We start from the raw sequence: 18,167 nt of genomic DNA on the forward strand, positions 1-18,167 counted from the left end.
AGGAAGCCCTCAAGCAGTTAGAAGGCTGGTTGCACTAGGACATCAGTGCAAATGAGGTTTATACCAGCATGTCTTTGTCTTCCAGTTCTTACTTTCTTCCACTGTAAGAGGCATATCATCTTGTTCAGCCAAGAGGGAAATTGCAGGTGTTCAATCCAACATGCAGGAACTGATTGGCAATGCTCCTTCACGTAAAATTTAACAAGAATCACCAGCCCTCAGGTTAAAGCCACGCTGAGAACTTGAACTCATGCCCGCCCAGGTGCCGCTGCTGCTGCAAACACCGAGACGTGAATGCCACCTCCTGCCTCCCCATGCTTAGTTTCATGATTCATGTCAGACGAGCACGTCTTTTATTCAAAACAAAATGACCTTCTAAATTATCTTGAAATGCTGCACCGTTTTAAGTCAAAACATCACAGAGAATACGAGATTAAAGATGGTATAATCTCAAGAGGCTGTTTTTTCACTCCAATATTATTTCTAAATGCCTGTGAATATTTACATTAATCATAAACATATCTTTCACTCACATGTTCGTTGAACTATATAATTACTGTTGCTGCTAACGGTCTTCCCCACTGATAAATTGTCTGGCAGATACTTTGTCCCAAAATGATGGAATTTCACCTGGCTTAATGTTCCCCAATTTGAGAATGATTAAAACATTCTATCTGCAATATAGCAGATTAATAATCATCTTTAGTATCTCAGCTTCCTTCTGAGTTGCTAACTTTAAGAATGCTAAAAAGCAGATATTCTTATCATGTCCCAGTGTGATTTGAAGGGGTAGATGCACCAGGGCCCTGACACATGTAGCTTGGCAGATAAAATACACATACAATATTAAGTCAGAACAGGATTCACTTATAATATATGCTATAGTTTCTAATGTCAAAGCCAGCATTTCCCAGTCAGTCTATCAATTTACTTTAAAGGATGGAGAACCTAAAGATTAAGATTTGATTACAATGTACGTTGTCAATATTTTCTCAACACATCAGAGCCGCCGAACTCCTCCATGGTGTGAACCTTCCGGTCTGATGGGAAAGTAACTCCAGTTCCACTTGTGGTAATGCTTGCAGGATCAGGCCCTCCAAATTAAAAAAATAAAATAAAACAAAACATAGCCCCATGTAGAGTACAGGAAATTAAATGGCAAGTCTCTGTTTTCCAGCCCAATTCAGGGAGTTGTTAGTACTCTCACTCCAGGCAGTGAACTAGCAGCAGCCAGCCTGATTTCTAGGGGACGAGCACTTTCCCCTTGGCAGGCAAAGGGGCGCGGGGGGGCTGCGCCAGGCAGTGCTCTCGGGGGGAGCCCCGGGTCACTGGGGCAGAGCCCCACATCCCCACCGCCCTGGGGGTGGCTCAGAGAGGACGCGGGGGGAAGCAGAGGGACGGCTGTGGCTGAAGGTTAAAATCGGAGCTTTGCAAGCTGGAAAAGAACAAGAAGGTGCCTGACATTTCCACTGACTTTGCTTTATTTAGTTGTTTGCTTGCTTTCCACAAGGTACGTTTCAGTGACTGGGTTTTACTGACAGTGATCCGCAGGGGAGCCAAGTCCTCAGTCCTGTTCATGATTATTCAAGAAACCAACCTTCAGCAGCAGCCTGTGTTTGGGCACACATGAGTACATACTGTATTTGCACAATTATGACAAATCCAGTTATTTACACACTGAACAGTTACTGGACATAGTCATATTCTGATAGCACAACGATTCTGTAATCCACAGTCATCCAGAAGAGTTACAATTAGATTTAAATTTCTGAATGCCTTCTGGTCTTAGAGGTTTTAGACTGGAAATGTACATATCGTTGCACTGAAATGACCACCTTAAATTAAAATACCTAAGTTTATAATTACCATGCTATACTTTGAATAGATTAACGATGTAAAAACTGATAATTTACATGGGCAGAGAGACACACAGAGATAAGTATCAACTCATACTCTTGCTTTAAGAATGAAATGAAAAACATGAATAAAAAGTTTGATTACTGGAATATGAGGTAAATGTGCATAACCCTCCTTTCCTTTAGGTAGGGCCTAGGAAATTCCACTGAATTGCTGTAAGCCGGTGGGGTAAGGCTTTACCTTGCCTGCTGAGCACAGTCTCCATCCCAAGTAACCTCCAGTGTCAGTCGTTACACTGCACTGTCAAGTGATGTACTTGCCTACCTACCCAGATACTAAGTATTACAGAACAGTAAGCATTTTGCAAAGAATGGGAAACGTACCTCCTAATCCAGATAAATTAAAACCAGCAGCTTAACCGCAAATGTTTATTGCATTTCAAACAGCACTTATCAAAACGAAGAGCTCATTACAGCACATATCGGTACTGGACCATCCAAACCCCTTCATTTGGTATGTCTCCAGCATAACAATCAAATACAAATTGTTCTGAAACACAACAGATCTACACTAAAAAAAACACCACAAAAAAACAAAAATCAACCAAACCAAAAAAGGACAGCACCATGTCTCCCGAACAGAAATCAGTTCCACATGGAAAAATCTACAAGAAAAAAAAAAAAACAAACACCTATTAAAGTATCAGTCCCAGCCTCTGAATAAATAAACAATTTTCCCTGCAGTTGGATGTTTCCACTCAAATCAATGCTCAGATCTCACATGGCTCCTTAAATATGTCTGCCTTTGGTCCTTACAAAATGACAAGACTGCAGTATGATAAACCAGATGATAGTTTAAAGCGAGACAATGAGGCATTGTTTACACAGAAGATTGAGAAACTGGTTTAACAAAAAGGGTCCGTGGACATCTATTGTATGTACAAGAAGGAGATTTACTGGAGATTTTATAATTTCTACAAGGCTTTTTCCAACTAGCTTCATTAACTTGAAGTAAATCAAATCATGCAGAGATCTGGCTCAGCCAGAGAGACATGCCGGGAAAGATACAAAATGAAGAAGAACAGACGCAAGCTGATAAGCTTTAGAATCTTTGGCATTTTCCATAAACATTTTCAAGGTTTTTAAATCTGTATAGTCACCCATTTTCCCACACACACGCGCCTATAAATACATTATACATGTACTCTTCTTTATACACAACCCCATATACGCATGGATACACAAGCACACGTGCACACAAAGAGACGTTTTTGTGGCTTTTTAAACCAGGATAATCTTTTTTCTATCTTTTCATTTGCAGCTACACACAGCTTTGCATGAGCAAAATGCATTCTTTATCCAATCAAGTCTATGAAAACGTGCTTCTCCTTAGTCAAAAGCACAGTGGGCTTGTTACTTTGAAAAGTAAACTTCTTGAAAAATCACTGAATCTGGCTAATAATCCAGTGGAAGATACTCGGGTGTTACTTTTCCTCCTTCAGCTTCATGCAACAGGCCCTCAGAACTGCATTACTGAACGCACAGAGCGCACCTCCATTTGGATCGCCGACTCAGAAGCAAGGTTTTACCCGTTTTACCTTTAATTAGACAGCTTTCAAAGTCTTTTGTTAAAAAGAAACCTGTCTCTCGGGATTCTCAATTTCTTTGTACAGTGACCTACCCCAGGGGATGCTGGTGGTATGCCCAGCTTGGGAATCACAAGAAGCCACTCCAGCTTTCACACTATGAGTGACTTGTTGTGGTGGCAAGTCACTCCCCCAGTGTCCTACAGCAGCTAAAGGACCAAGGACTGTCACCAAAGTTAAGCAGATTTACATATAATTCTGTGTTTCAGTTTCCCCAGTTAAGTAACACTAATAATGCTGTTTATCTGAATTATATAAAGCAAAAGCACAATAGCTAAAAGACTGGTAAACAAGCAAGAAATCACATTCTCCTTGAACAGAAAACAGGGTCCTTTCTTCTGTCTCTTCATTACCCGGTTTCCATATGACTGCACTTTCTGATCCCGTCCTTGCGAGCCACCGGGAAAGACTCCAACAAGACACCAGTGGTGGACCAAAGCCTGCACACTATTGCACACCCATATCTTTGGGCACCATGCTCTCTTTCTGCACAAGCACTTGTTTCTTTAAGGCTACAAAGTGTTTTTTTTCTCTTGGATCTGTAGTGTTGACCCCTCTGGATTTAGACAGGAAAACAACAGCTATGCTGAAAATATCTGATGAGATGGAATTACAAAAGGCAAGTCAACAGAGTCTTTTTCAGGTCAGTGAGTTAGGATTTTCTACAGTCTCTTAATCCTTTCACAGCAGAAGGTTCTCATGCATCCATTGCCAGCAATGGATCTCTGATGAATCCAGTATCCAAAGAGTTAACCGCAGGGTGGGCTTTAAAAAAGAGAAGGGGAAAATTAAAAAAAAAAAAGGAAAAAGAAAAACCCACAAGTGCTGGATGAAATACTGAGATACCGTTGGAGCTCCTAGCTCTTTCTGCTAATTATGATAAAAAACTTTTTAAAATGTACACTGCTTGAACAGAAGATGGGTATCAAAGACTCGTTAATTCAGAGCTTAAACCTTTCTAGGCACAGTGATTTAACTCAGAAAAGAATAGCTTTCATATCTTAATGTAAATCTGTTGGATATGTTAAAAACTGGTTCAGAGCATCTCCTCACATCAGCTCAGCTGATCTGCTACACTAAGCGGAATTATCTCTTCCTACATAAAACAGGGAGTGCTGCCACATCCAGCGTTGCTTCTGCAATCGAAGGGAAAGGAGGGGCGGAAAAAAGAAAAAAAAAGAAAGAAAAATCTAAGAAAAAAAAAAGTGCAGTTGCACCATCCTCTCCCATTCTCCTCCCCACCCCACAAACTAGTTAATACATTCCACCTTGAGTCTTTTGGGCTACAACACCGTGCCAAAAAGACAACCCCAAAAAGACAACCCAAGATAGGTGTCTGTCAAAAACCACGTCTTCAAAAAAAGATTTATTTTTTTTTAAAAAAAAAAGTCTGTGGTGGTGATTATAGTGTTGTTCTGAAGCAAGAAGAAGGGAGGGGGGGAAGCACGTGTACACGCATAGCGGGTGTGTAGGGAGATGCTTCATTCCGAAATCACGCCGCATCCTATAGCGCACTCCGCTTTTTCCTAATGGGACTGGAGCTGCTGTATGGTTTCAATTCAGCATGCTGCACCTGTAAAAACAAATAGACATGACGTTTGCAGTTAGGTAACTCTAGCTCACTACAGTGTGTGTTAATGGCTCCCCGAGGACAAACCAAGGGAAACTAAGGAAGGTTCAAAAGTAATGAATCATTTTCTAAACACAGGAACATGGGGGATTAATTGCAGGAAGGATTTGAGAAGTCATGCATCATTTCTTGAAACGAAAATATTAAAAGCAGATTTTTCTAATGAGATACATGGGGTTCTACCTGATTTCAGCAATGTAGGCTAGATCTTTGGGGTTTGTTTTGGTTTGCAAATTGTTTTTCTTCTCTTTCTGGCATTAACCTATAAGTTTAATAAACTTCTCTCAGGAGTTTCAAGTGGATCCCAATATGCAGTAAGATGACAGTTGTCAAAACCGTACACAGACCTTGGGATGCTGACATCTTTAATAATTTTTTAAAAGGAAAATATTTTCCCAAACAGAACCTGGACAAAGCTGCCTCCACCTTTCAAAACAATTTCTTATAAAATATAATGGTTAAAACATGTGCGATAAACCGACAAGGATGGTGTAATCTCCAAATTGTCTGCTGTGCTACAGAACAGCGTTCCCATCGAAATCATGGGGAAACTTTTGTTGAATGTGCCTTCTTTTTTACTCCTCTGTCCTTCATCCAACACATGCGGGTTGTAAATGGCTAAGGGACAGACAGAGGTAATTTCGCTGCAGTACCACAGTGAAATGATGATGCATTGATAGCACGTAAACGAAGCAGACTTCGGAGCTGCCATAGATGACTTCACGAGAGCGTGTGGCTGTCACACAGGCTCACTATTTGTAGCACTAGTGGAAAACTCTGACAAGTTTTGTCCCACCCTAGGTACTTTTATCATTCCTCCCATAGAAATGGTTATCATTTTCTGTGGAGAGCTCAAAGGATCCCAGAATGACAGAAACCACTCAAGGAAATGTTATAAATGTAAATGTTAAATAAAGCATGAAGAGAAAAGCAGCTTATCTTTAAACATAAACACTAAAAGGGCATATGCAAACCATCACTGCGAATCTAGTGTGCTCTACAAGAGCAATGACAAAAAATAAAAATACACTGAAGCTTAATGTCTCTTATGATCATTTCTGTTCAGCTTTTTTTCCTCCCACCCGTCTATGGTGAGATTTCTCTCAAGTTATTAGTGCTGCCACCAACCAATCTGGTGGCCTCTTGAGAGAAATGTCACCAGAAGCGTCTTCCAACCTTATTTCTACCAGATGCCTTGACACTGCATGTGAGCCTTTATTTTTCTGTCTCCAACAGAGTAAAACCACTATAGGTGAGATTGTCATCCCGTATTCCCAGCGAGCAGCACCTCCCTGTGCAAGTACCATGATGCACAGAGGAAGGCACAATGTCCGTGTGATCCAGGGCATCGGGATCAGGGCCTGAAGACAGAGATTCCAGTTGATTAAAACAAAAGAAAGAAACCTTTATATTGTGTGGCTTCGTTACCCAGCGAGGCTATCTTCATTCCTCCAAGAGAAATAAACAGATCTTGACATTCTAAAGGACTTATTGTTCAAATAATTTCCAGGAAGATAGGCGAGATTACTGTAGACAGTGTTGTTGTTTAAAAGAAATAGGAGAAGAAACGAGACTTGACTGAAATTGAGGGAGGATGGATTCTGGTTAGATTAAAAGTTATAATTCCATAATGGTAGAAGATTGATCTGATCAACCGTGGAGGCTTTTTTTAAAGAAAAAGATGAGTGGAGCATCCTCCAAGGGAGGCCTGGAGCTCAAGGTGGGTGGGGAGGAAGAATTTTGAGGGACAGCTGATGTGAAAAAAAAATACAGCATGCCAAAGTCATGGAAATGATGCCTGCTCCCCCCTCCATTTTGAGAAAAGGGAGAATTCAGCAAATCCTTTCGGATGGTTATCTCTATCAAAGAGACTATTTTTCTCTCTCCTCTGTACAAATACCGGAGCAGAAAGGTGACAGAAACCATAGTTCAGCAACCACACTGGGTGATTTTCCAGATCATTTTTAAGTAGGTCTTTTCAGGATAATTTTTCTGCAATCATTTTATCCTTCTGACAAAGGATTCTGGCTCCCCTCTCTTCTAACACCCCCCACCCCCTACACGCCAGTCTTCATGGATTTTCCCCAATTCCTTATCTCCATTATTCAAAAGTGCACTGGCATCGTAGTCCCCAAGCAGAGCACCCAGCCGCTCTCAGTGCCGCTTGCTGCCTCTGTCGGCGGTGGCCATTCATTACCTACCTTTTGAACATCAGATGGTACCCTGGAGAGGAAATCTAGTAGCTCATTATTGTCAATGGCATAGGGATTTCTAAGCCTCTTAGTGAATTTATTTATGCCTAGGAAAAAAAAAAAAGGCAAACAAAATAATACAACCGTTTTCTATTCCCTCCCTCCTAAATTGTTTAGGCAAGGTGAAAAAGGGAAGAGGAATTCACAAGTCAAAGTTAGTGTGAAAACAGTGCCTCAGACTTAAAGCCATGCACATGTCCCCCGTCATGTGGAATCATTCACGAGTGTCTCCTGAAGAAAGCAGAAAGCATTATTTATAAAGGTACTTCTCCACTTTGGGGATCATCTGTTGGCAGCTACGTGGGAAAAAAGAGATTGCAGCACGCACTCATTCGGGGGGATACTGTCGGGAGAACACCAAACTTGCAGCCAAGACTGCTGTTCAGTCTGCTATGCTACACGACCGAAGACATTTCCTCTCCTCTTGCCCAGGGAACTGGAAGGCTCTGAAAATAACTGGGCAGGCAGGATAAAGGCTTTTTCCCTGCCATTTCTTCTGCAAATGAAAGCTTCCTTTCCCCATCATGTCTCATGGCTTATCCTCTCTTTGCAGAACCAGATTATGATGCCGTGGGAAACTGTAAAAACATCTCACAAGCTTTACTTTTTTTTTGGATCTCAGGGTGAGTAATTTGGCCTATTAACTGCAACAGCACTCCTCATCTCCACGGACTTAGTTATGCTTCAGCTGGCAGAGGTGATCCCTAGTCCAGACAGAGGACCCATGGGAGTCTAATGTTCATATTATTGTGGAGTTCATGAGGTCTTCTCTTCTCCTCCCTTTGAGGAAAGGGTGTGATGAGTAGCCCTCAGCCAGCCATCACTACTGCATGGACCAGAATGAGAAAGTGATAGACCTGCGTACCGTTCCCAGCTCTCCCTTCGTGCCAACGCAGCCATTTAACAGCTACTGCCACCATTTCCCGACTGAGAAATAGCAGCTAGTAGTGTGGCTGTGTAAAGGAGTGGTGGAAGAGCAAAGGATCATTAAGCAAAGAAAATCAGCTAACGCATTTTAAAGAACAGCAAAAAACTCAAAATGTTGGTTGCCTCTGAGGATCATAACACAGCGCTGAATTTCCATCTTGCACCTGTCCAAACCTCATAGTAGTTTCCCTGAAAGTGATTTCAAATGCGATGGCTGTTCCAGCCTTCTCCTCTCTCTGAAATGTACCTGCTTCACATCTCAGATTCAGCTTTTAAGCTACAAACTTATAGCAAAATGCCAACACAATTTTCTGTGTACCTGATTTTTAAAAAACAGAAAATACCATAAGGTCTTTTGAGGCCTTGCCACAGGGTAGTTGTTTAACATGTATCATATTTGAAGGCCCTGTCAGTCTAGATGATGTTGAATGGATGTATAGTTTTCATGTACTCACCATGTCTTCCACACAGGAACAGCAATATTTTGTTTCTGAACTTTTTACTCCTAGCAATTTCTCTCCTTCGCTTTTGCCCTTTCTTTTGTTTGATTTAATCCTTTATTTCATTTATTTTTTTGCCCAAGAGTGGCTGTTCATACTGCTGCCTTCCCATTCCCTGCCTTTTCTGCATCCAGGAGAGCCAAGACAGCAGCAGATGGCTCAGCCCTGGAAAGGTGACAGGGGGTCCCTGCAGCCCAGAGCCAACCAGGGCTGAGCTTCAGCAGCTCGGTGAGGATCACCTGCACTGTGCTCCCAGTCGTTTTACCCCCAGGTTGAGTTAGAAGTTATTACCCTAAGTAAGACAGAAGGCTATTTTGAGATGAAGAAAATCTTCAGCAGCTGGAATGCCATCTCTTTTTGTGAAAGCCCATCTTACTCTCTCTTCATAACACCACCAGGGAAGTTTTCACTTCTAAAAGCTTCTCTTTTACTTCTTGATGCCCCTTCACACAAGCATTTTCCAAGCCGTGGCAAAAAGAGATGCTCCATGCCTCCCGTTGGATCAGGGTGCTGGGCACGCTGCCTTTCCTGATTGCGGGGGTGTTAAGACCCAAAAGGGTGCCAGGTCCAGACCTCTGTGGTCCAGCTCTGCAAACACATCTTGTCCACTCCCTACCACTTCACAAATGGGGGGGCTCCAGCACCAGGAAGCTAATTACTCTCCTGCAGAATAATAACATTGAAAGTAGCTTATCTAGGCTAATTCTCTTCTTGTGGTGCTGTTGGAAACTTACAAAGAACCTTAAGAAAAGCAAATCATCGAATCACCCGGGGGGGGGGGGGGGGGGGAAGAAATGGTAATTTTAAGAAGTTCATCGCATATTTATTCACCTCGAAGCAACAACACTTGGTTGTCTGTGTAAGAGGTCGTTTAATGCTTGTTTGATTTAATCCTGCTGATATACATTGTATTCATCACATGCAAATGAGACATGGTGGAGTACTTACCCCAGATTAAAACAATATACCTCAGTGGTATAAAATACAAAATAACTGTTGCTGCTGCCAGGACTAAGCAGGCCAGGACAGAGAGGAAAGGCACTGTCCAGTTGAATGTGCTGTAAAGAAAAAAAAATATAATAAAAAAAATCCTTTTCAACATTTCTGCTCTTGGACACTGCTTGTACTCTGCTACCAATAATAATTTAATGACCTCTTTGCGTTGCTCAGTGCATTCAGATACGCTGTAAATTGCAGACCCTTTGGAAGGTGGATAAGCAGATTCCTGCATCTGGATGCTATAAAGGATTAAGGGAGATACCTGAAAGGCAGATATCATGATAAGGAAAGAGAAGATAGAGTCTCTGGGGAGCTCAGTGGAGCTGTTAGGCATGTGGCGAGTTGTTTTTGTTTCTTCTTATACATGTTGCACTTGTTACACATCTCTGCTTACCAGTCAGCTCTCCATTATTCATGGACAGATTATCTGATCTGGAGACAAGGCCATGCTGCAGGTGTGAGCCATCTGAGCTGGCTCCACTGGGCCACAGCAGAGATGACATGGGATGCGTGTCAGTGCACGACTCAAATGTGGCAGGTAGCCAGACTCTGCCCCACCAGCAACTTGGAATGGATTAGCCATGATGGATGTTAACCCTTAAAAGAGCATTTAGAGTCCCTTCTCTGTATAATATCAGGGGATAACATTCTATAGGAATCTCTCCATACACACACACACTTGCTTCTATTTCCTTACATTTTCAGCAATTCCTTAGCACACTGTATATAGGAGGCTGTCTTGGGTAAGCTGTAGTATGCCAGCAGCAGTCCAAGCTTCTGCATACCGCCAACCTGCATCAGATTTTTCCCAAGTGGAGCACTCTCAAGAGGCTCAGTTACTACAGTCTTTCAGACTTTTGCAGCATTGTAGTACAAAACAGGACTTTCTTTCACTCAGACCCCTCATCTGTAAGCCCACAATGGGCTTAAGGTGAGTAGCTATTGCTAACACCTTTGAAGTTACTCTGTCCTCTGTGCCCTCGTAAGACCCATCTCTACAGCACACACCAAACATTGAGATACCTGGCCTACACGAATGCCACTCGGTCTATAGGTGGATTTAGGGATCTGGGCATCTCTTTTTTCATACAATCTGCCTGCTAACTTCATCACATCACGATGACGGGGAGTAGGAAGAAGAGAGAACGAACGTGGACCGCTTATCAGGCTATAAAATAAGACTAACTTCCCTTGACAGATAAAATTAATAGGACGCTACAAGAATTACTTTTAAGCTTCAATAGATGTATTAAATATTAAGTAAAGATAGGTGGGAGAGGACCCGTCGTTATCAATCAATGTAGCTTAAGTCAAAGTAAAAAAAAAAAAAAAAAAAAAAAGCAAAACAGCTCAATTCAGTTAAAACTATTAAAACTCCCTACGATTGTGTAACTAGAGTGACAGACGGAAACTGTAGCACAATTCAGTCTGTCACTTACAAAAAAACTTTGGTAGCAATTTTTTAATGGTACATTACTGTTGAGTTACAACGGAATTCTTCTGAAATTACATCGGGCATCCACATTAATACCCAATGTGTTCTTTAAGACCATTGTTACCAAAATGAATACAAGAACTAATAGTGTTTAAGCGCTCTGAGTCTTCCTGCCATGCAGCTGGGCAGAACAGTGCCCTGTTCATAGACTGGAATACATCTCTGGGCCACTTCCACCCCAGCTGGGGTGTCCGGCGTGGAACCACAGCACATGCGTTTGCTGTATTTTTAGCTTGAACCCAGCTCCTCATTAAAGTGTGGCTCCATCACAAATCATCACTTTGTTTTCTGTTTTGAACACAATGTCAGTCAATTAAGCTCCAATAAAGATTGAGTTATAAAAGTTCGTATGTGTTTGTGTGGGGGGTATTTTTTTTTTTAGGCTCTTCACCTCCCTCCTTTGTAAGGTCAGGAATACCCTGTGTGCCTCCGCCTTGCAAGAAGACCCAGAAAAACCCCTTCGGGCTTCCTGGTGGCACCAGCAGGAAACAGACAGCTCAGAATGGTAGGGAAGAACATCAATGCATTGGGCAGGGAAATAAGTGACTGCTAACCCCTGCAACCAGGCCAGGATGGGGAGGGCGTGGGAAAGGCAACACCAGCCATCAATTCCTACCTACTTTCTATGAAGGAAATAAAAAGAAATGCCTGATGCTTCTGCACCCGCATCTTCAAGCAATTATTTTCCCTTGTGTGGCATCATGACTCCCTGCGCTGTCACAAACAGACAAGACCAGAAATCCAGGCAAATGTGAGAGCTACATCAGCAGAGCACATGGCTTCTCCTTTTCTCTGTGCTTCGGAAAGGTTTTTTGGAATAAAAGACTCCAGGAGAAGAAGCAATGGTGGGACTGGCCAAGTTCTCCTGTTGCACCTTGCAGTCAGTTTTGGAGCAAGACATTCCCACCACCTTAATCCTCCTGGCTCTGCTTCACTGCAAATCATGGCTAAGCAAGGAAAAATTTTCACTTACTTTTTAATTCTCTCTCCAAATGATGCTATTTCTTCAAGGATGCTTTGAACAGCTATGATGATCTCCTGGACCATGTGGATTCTCTCAATTAACCCCTTTTTCTCGGATTCCTAACAACAACAAAAGAAAACCAAAACTTTTTATACATTCAGTATTTGCTAACATGTTCACAGATATATGAAAAAAATAAGAGTCCCAGTATTGCTGATGCACCCGTGAACTCCGGTATACCACCGAAGGAAGGAGAGAACACGCACTCTGGTTTATCACATACAATTAACATGAAGACATATAGAACCTCTGCCCATATGCTAAGGAAAAGGAGGAGAATATAGGTATTTTCTTCCTTTTCCTTAGCACATGGGCAGAGGTTTCTTCATCTTCTAACACAAATCGACTGCAGGGTCTCAAACCAGGCTTTTACTGAAAAGCCCAGTTGCATGCCCAAGCAGAAGAGGTGCTGAGCACCCCTGAGCTGACCTGCAGGGAGTGCTGGGTGCTCAGTGCTTCTCAAGAACAAGAATATTCTTGTGCAGAACTTCTGAATATCACTTTTCTGAGCTTTGTAGGCTCCCGACAACCACGCTGTTTTCTGTATATAAATTAGCAGCAAGATAGTGAATGCAATATTTTTTTGAACAATCTGTATACAGAGACCTATTCTTTTACTGAAAAAAAAAAAAAAAGAATCAAAGGAAAAAATGTCATTTTCCTTTTACAGCAGCCATTTCACAACTTCATTTCTTACTGCTTATTTTAGGCAACAACATTACAGGACATTACTACACATGTGCAGAAATAAAAAGGAAGCACAGAATGAATTAAAAATCAAAATTACTTAAATCAGCCTTGGAAATCAGTATACAATTATCAGCATTCAGCATTTCTTTGCCAGCAATCTAACACACATACAGCCATGCAAATTGGTGCGGTTGCAGATATTCTAGCAAGAAATCAGCAAAACATTCACTTATTACAAAATGCAGAGCCCTGGACACTGATTTTACATCACATTTAGACACTTCAAAATCAGCCCAATTTAGAAAAAAAATACATTTAAAGTTGTGTTTTAACCAGTCAGTGCCCAGAGAGGAAAGATGCTGGTAAAACACACATTGCATCCATCCTCTCCATGGTCTCTACCGGCCAGGGCAGGGGAAAGGCTGGGCAGGAGTCAGCAAGGGCCAGACACTTGGAGCAACACGGCTGCAATTCTGCTTCTGTGTTGTGAACCCACGTTATTTCTCGCCGGAGAGAGGGTCAGAGGCTGCTTAAAGTTGCAGTGGGCCAGAGAGGTGAAGGCTCATGGCTACAGCCTTTTGGCACTACTGTGCGGCGAGAGGGCTAGCGTGCATCTGAGACAAGAGCACCGCACTACGTGGTTGTATGCTGGAGTAACGTATGCATCCTCCTTGGATGCTGAGAGGCAGGCATGATGGTACAGCCCTTGCAACCCTTGGAGCTACTTACTGCCCATTTGTCTTCCCCATAGCTGTTGAGTTTAAAAAGCCAGCCAAAACCACCACGGAGTTATCAAGCTCCAGACATTTGAATATTTGCCTTTAGGTTGCAAGTGAGTGCACAATGAATAGAAGCAGCATTTTAAATAATCACACATTTGGGTGTGAAAATGAGTATTTTTACATTAATAAAACAACCAACAAAAATTAAACCCTTGGGGTGTGAAATAACCCCGGAACAAAATAAATAAATAAATAGTCAGTTTATGTGAAAATAGCACCAAAAAGTCATTTTCACACAACTCCAGTTATAACCTCGTTAGGCTTAAATGTAAATGACACATTAAGATTATATTTAACTATTCACTCACTAGAATGGTAGAACGGTCCCTTAGCCATAGTTGGCTTTTTTGCACCGAATTTGGAAGCAGAAGTCGGGGAGCAGTAAATGGAGAACCAGCCAGTGGGAATTTAATTCTGTCCAAATTCAGACAGAGGGGTAAAGAAACCACTTTAGATAAAGTGATATTCCAGGGCAAGCCTACTCTTGCTGCCCAGAGCTGCAAGGAACATCATCTGTCAGCTCTATCTGCATCATGCTGACTTCATTTACACATCTCCAATTCAGCTTAGAAATGTGGTGATAATGCAGTTTAACCAGTACAACATAACTTCTGCTGCAGCCACCAAGCAGACCAAGAAAACAAACCAGAAACTACCAGTCCCTAGGACATAATGACAATTGCATGCATATTCTTACCTAGCATGCATGCTAAAATCACCCCTAGACAATGGCATTTTCAATTTATCATACAATATATGCCCAACCAAGGATAAGGCAAAGCAGACTGGGATTAGAAAGCCCTGTAAATGCAATCAGTTATTAGAGAGACAAATAGGCTAACAACCACCCTTGCAGTACACACTGCAATATGCGCGCAGAATCATTTGAAAATCCTGAAAATCTGTCAATGTCTTTTCTTTGTTATTATCATTTTGTTCTGGAAACCTGCAGTCAAAACACATGTACGGGATGATTAGCTTACTGGTTAAGCAAGAGAGAGGCAGAAAAATGAAATACAACAAACAGGATTTTCCAAGTTATTTAGGTTTTTTTGGAATATTGTTTACACTTCCTGAAGTCAGCACCTCACAAAACACTATTGGAAGCAGTAAGAGAGTTCATAGTCCATTGAGATGACAGTCACTGGTTCATATTTATTAGTAACGGGGCAACTGTCATACAGAAAGCTGTATTTGAATGTTGCCGTATTTGTGGAAGATGAAAAAAATAATCCTAAATACATCTTCCACTAAACACACGTTCCCATCTGTGCAAGCTCCCACCAGCCAGATAATTTTTCTACATCCTCCTCAGGTACCAATCCTTTCTGATTTCTTTTGGGTTCCATATATTATGCTGCTTGAAAACATCATTTGGATACCCATGGTTCAAAATCGCATCTCAGAAGCTTTTGCTTGAATTAAAAATAAAATATCCTGCTTGTTTCTGGCATTTTTTTCCCTAAAACCAGTCGTGAAACTTCCATTCCTTCAAGGCCTTTTCCTTCTTTATTTCTTAGCTGATTACAGCACTGTGGGTGGACTAAAACTAGTCTTGAGCCTCTGGGAAAGAATTAACTCCATCAAAATGAATTTACAACTGAGAATTAATTATATAATCAGTGTGTTACTTTAAATCTTCCTTGCATATCCTGATTTAAGAAACCTTCATTTCTACATTAATTGCCTGAACAAAACCACAAAAGGGATCTTACAAAAGATTAAGCATGTCAGGGGAAGGGGGGTGGGTGGGAACCAAAACCAAAAAACAACAGCAAATTCAGCAATTACCTTTTGTGTCCATCTAATGCACATCAGCTTAAAATTGTAAATGAAGACACCAAATGCCTGCCATGCTGAATGGAAGGTGCTTCTAGATTTTTAAATTTCTGAAATATGTAACAGGACATGTAAATGCACTCAAAGGGTTACTATGGCTCTGTGATCTTCCTTCCCTTCCCTATGATGTTATGCTGCTCCCAGACTTTCAGGACAGTTGCAAAACAAACTGTCACACAACCACAAAACTGAGGTACTTCCAATGCCAAAGACTTCAAAAGTGTGTGAAATACGGGGCAGGCCAGGAGACAATGTCTCCAGCATTAACATGGCAATTCCCAACGGGTGAGCTACGGTTGTCAGAGCTGGGCTTGCAAGGGAAAAAGAGCTACGGAGGAAGAGACTGAAGGCAAATATTATCAATCGTCTGCTCTGCAACAAAGACCAAATAACTTTAGTTGCTGCTTCTGCTCTAGCAAAGCATCGGTTAGCAAATTGAAAACTTGGATGGTGGAGATCATCTAACTTCTTGTGATGATCCGTTTCAATGATTAATAGCTTTCATCTTTACAAAAAGCTGTTCTGTATTTTTTAAATCTACCCTTCCAATATTTTTCGTCTGGATACATCCAAAGCAGTAAGCAACACTCCAAACACAGACAATTTTTCTGTTGTTCTCTAAGTGTATTTCTGATGTATACCACAAACATCATACGCACACAACTGAAAACAGGCTCAAAGCCACGAGCAAGTACTAAATATTTGGTCACTTGGATTTCATATAAAACACTCACAGAAAAAGAAATCTTGCATGCAACTTTCTAACAAGTGGTATTCATCAGCAGATTTTTGGCATGCCAAGGGAAACTCAATATATAAAGCTGAGGAACACTTGGGGGAAAGGATGAGGAAAAGGGGAGGAGAAAAAATAAATAGGCATTAATGCAAAAGAAGGAAGAAAACAGGATATAGGCAACTAAGTCAGGAATTAAAAACTGGAAAATCTTCAGGAATTCAGAGTAGTCTGCCTAGCCCTGGGCTGGCCTAACTTCCAGGATTAGCTTTTTACAGTGGCTATCTCATTATGCCACCACTGCTGCAAGCAGGGCATAAGGTAATGTTTTACCAGGATTTCTCCCATGTACCAGATATAAATTCCCCAGTGTACTAGCAAAAACAAGATTGATGGAAAGGGGAAAGGAAGGAAAAAAAGCTCAGGCATGTGTGCCTTTTTGCTCCACTATTATTCTGGTGGGGTTTTGTTGTGGGTTTTTTTTGGTTTTGTTTTTGTGTTTTGGTTTTTTTTTTTAAAAAAAAAAAGACATGCCGTAGTTATTTAGAGAAAAGCAGACTTCGCCAAACTTGGATTTAACTTGCAACTTGCTTTGTGCTAGACCACCAAACTCTGACCTTACCGGTGTCCAGCAAAACCTGTGCCAAGCAACATCTTAAGGCCAAAACGCTCATAGATGAAGAACTTCTGAAACCAAAAAAGATTTTATTGGGTATAAACAGCAGACCACTCGCCTTTATTGTTTGCAGGGAACAGTTCACTAACAGCTTCAGTCTAACAGCAGAACGAAGCTCTTGTGGGAGGTGGTAGCCATGGAGTGACAGACAGTCTCTTGGTAGCTAAAATGAATTCCAGGCAGAGCTTTGAAAATAGTCACCACAGCAACCTTGAACTGGATCCCGCCTTTGGTGGGAGCCAAAGGCAGCTGAAACAAACCCAGCAATCTGCCTTGCTGAGTCACTGCCTTGTCCTGCACTGCAGTGTCTGCTGCATGTCAAGGAGAGCTTCTCCGCACTTCCAGGAGGATGGGTACCCGGAGAGAACGGCTGCCAAACTCTGAGCAATTGCCTCGTGCAGTCCTGAAACTGTGCATCACAGGATCTTTTTGTTTATTAACACCATGCTGCAAACGTGCCTGCCTGGCTGCGGAAATTTAGCAAAACTGAGTGTACTTGAAATAATTACCAAATAGAGGAAATGCAACACATACAGGTCAATTTATGCTCTCAGTTAAAAAGGTGTGAAATCTGGAATAATTCCACCAGAGCCAATAGAATCACTCCAGATTCATGTGAAGGAGAGCGCCATCGGCCTTACAAGGGACACATTTTAAAAGCAATGGCACATCAGCCTACAGCTAAGGCTGGGGGAACACTGGCTAAAAGACAGAAGATGACCGCTTCACGCCTTGTTCAGTAAGACTTACACTTTCTTCACTTACATTAGACGAATTTCATCTGTGCACAGAGGACCAGCAAAAGTCCCCTAAGCCCAATCCAAGAAATATTTTATATGGAGAGGCTTAGGTCATAACTGTTGCAAAATGCTGGGGGTTTAAGAGGCATTTTCTGTAATTTTCATAGACATGTAAAGTAACGCAACATCTGGTGGTATTGCTACAAGTTTTAGAGCAATACTGGTAGTCACAACAGAATAAAACACCATTCAGGTGAGGAACATGTGCATAAGAAGCAAAAAGAAAGAAGCCTGAATGGAGATAAAAGTCATCAGTCATCTTTGATTTAAAAAGAGGAAGGAGAAAGAAAACAACTTTGCTCAAATAAGTGCTTTCGC

General features: G+C 41.6%; 1 protein-coding gene across 7 annotated transcripts in view; it reads right to left on the reverse strand.

Moving 5' to 3' along the window:
* Positions 1-2,247: 2,247 nt before the first annotated feature.
* The window catches only part of MCTP2 (multiple C2 and transmembrane domain containing 2), a 127,623-nt gene continuing 111,703 nt past the window's right edge, over positions 2,248-18,167 (reverse strand). For 6 of the 7 annotated variants that reach the window (XM_055716772.1, XM_055716766.1, XM_055716771.1 and 3 more), the window contains 3 exons: positions 12,279-12,388; positions 9,760-9,869; positions 2,248-7,431 (listed from right to left, as the gene is read on the reverse strand). In XM_055716772.1, coding sequence (XP_055572747.1) covers positions 7,238-7,431; positions 9,760-9,869; positions 12,279-12,388 — 414 coding nt within the window. In that variant the 3' untranslated portion in view covers positions 2,248-7,237. The remainder of the gene's footprint in view (positions 7,432-9,759; positions 9,870-12,278; positions 12,389-18,167) is intronic. The other variant, XM_055716767.1, reaches the window with a different exon arrangement.

The sequence above is a fragment of the Falco cherrug genome, chromosome 7 (assembly GCF_023634085.1).
Source record: "Falco cherrug isolate bFalChe1 chromosome 7, bFalChe1.pri, whole genome shotgun sequence".
Taxonomy (NCBI): Eukaryota; Metazoa; Chordata; class Aves; order Falconiformes; family Falconidae; genus Falco; species Falco cherrug.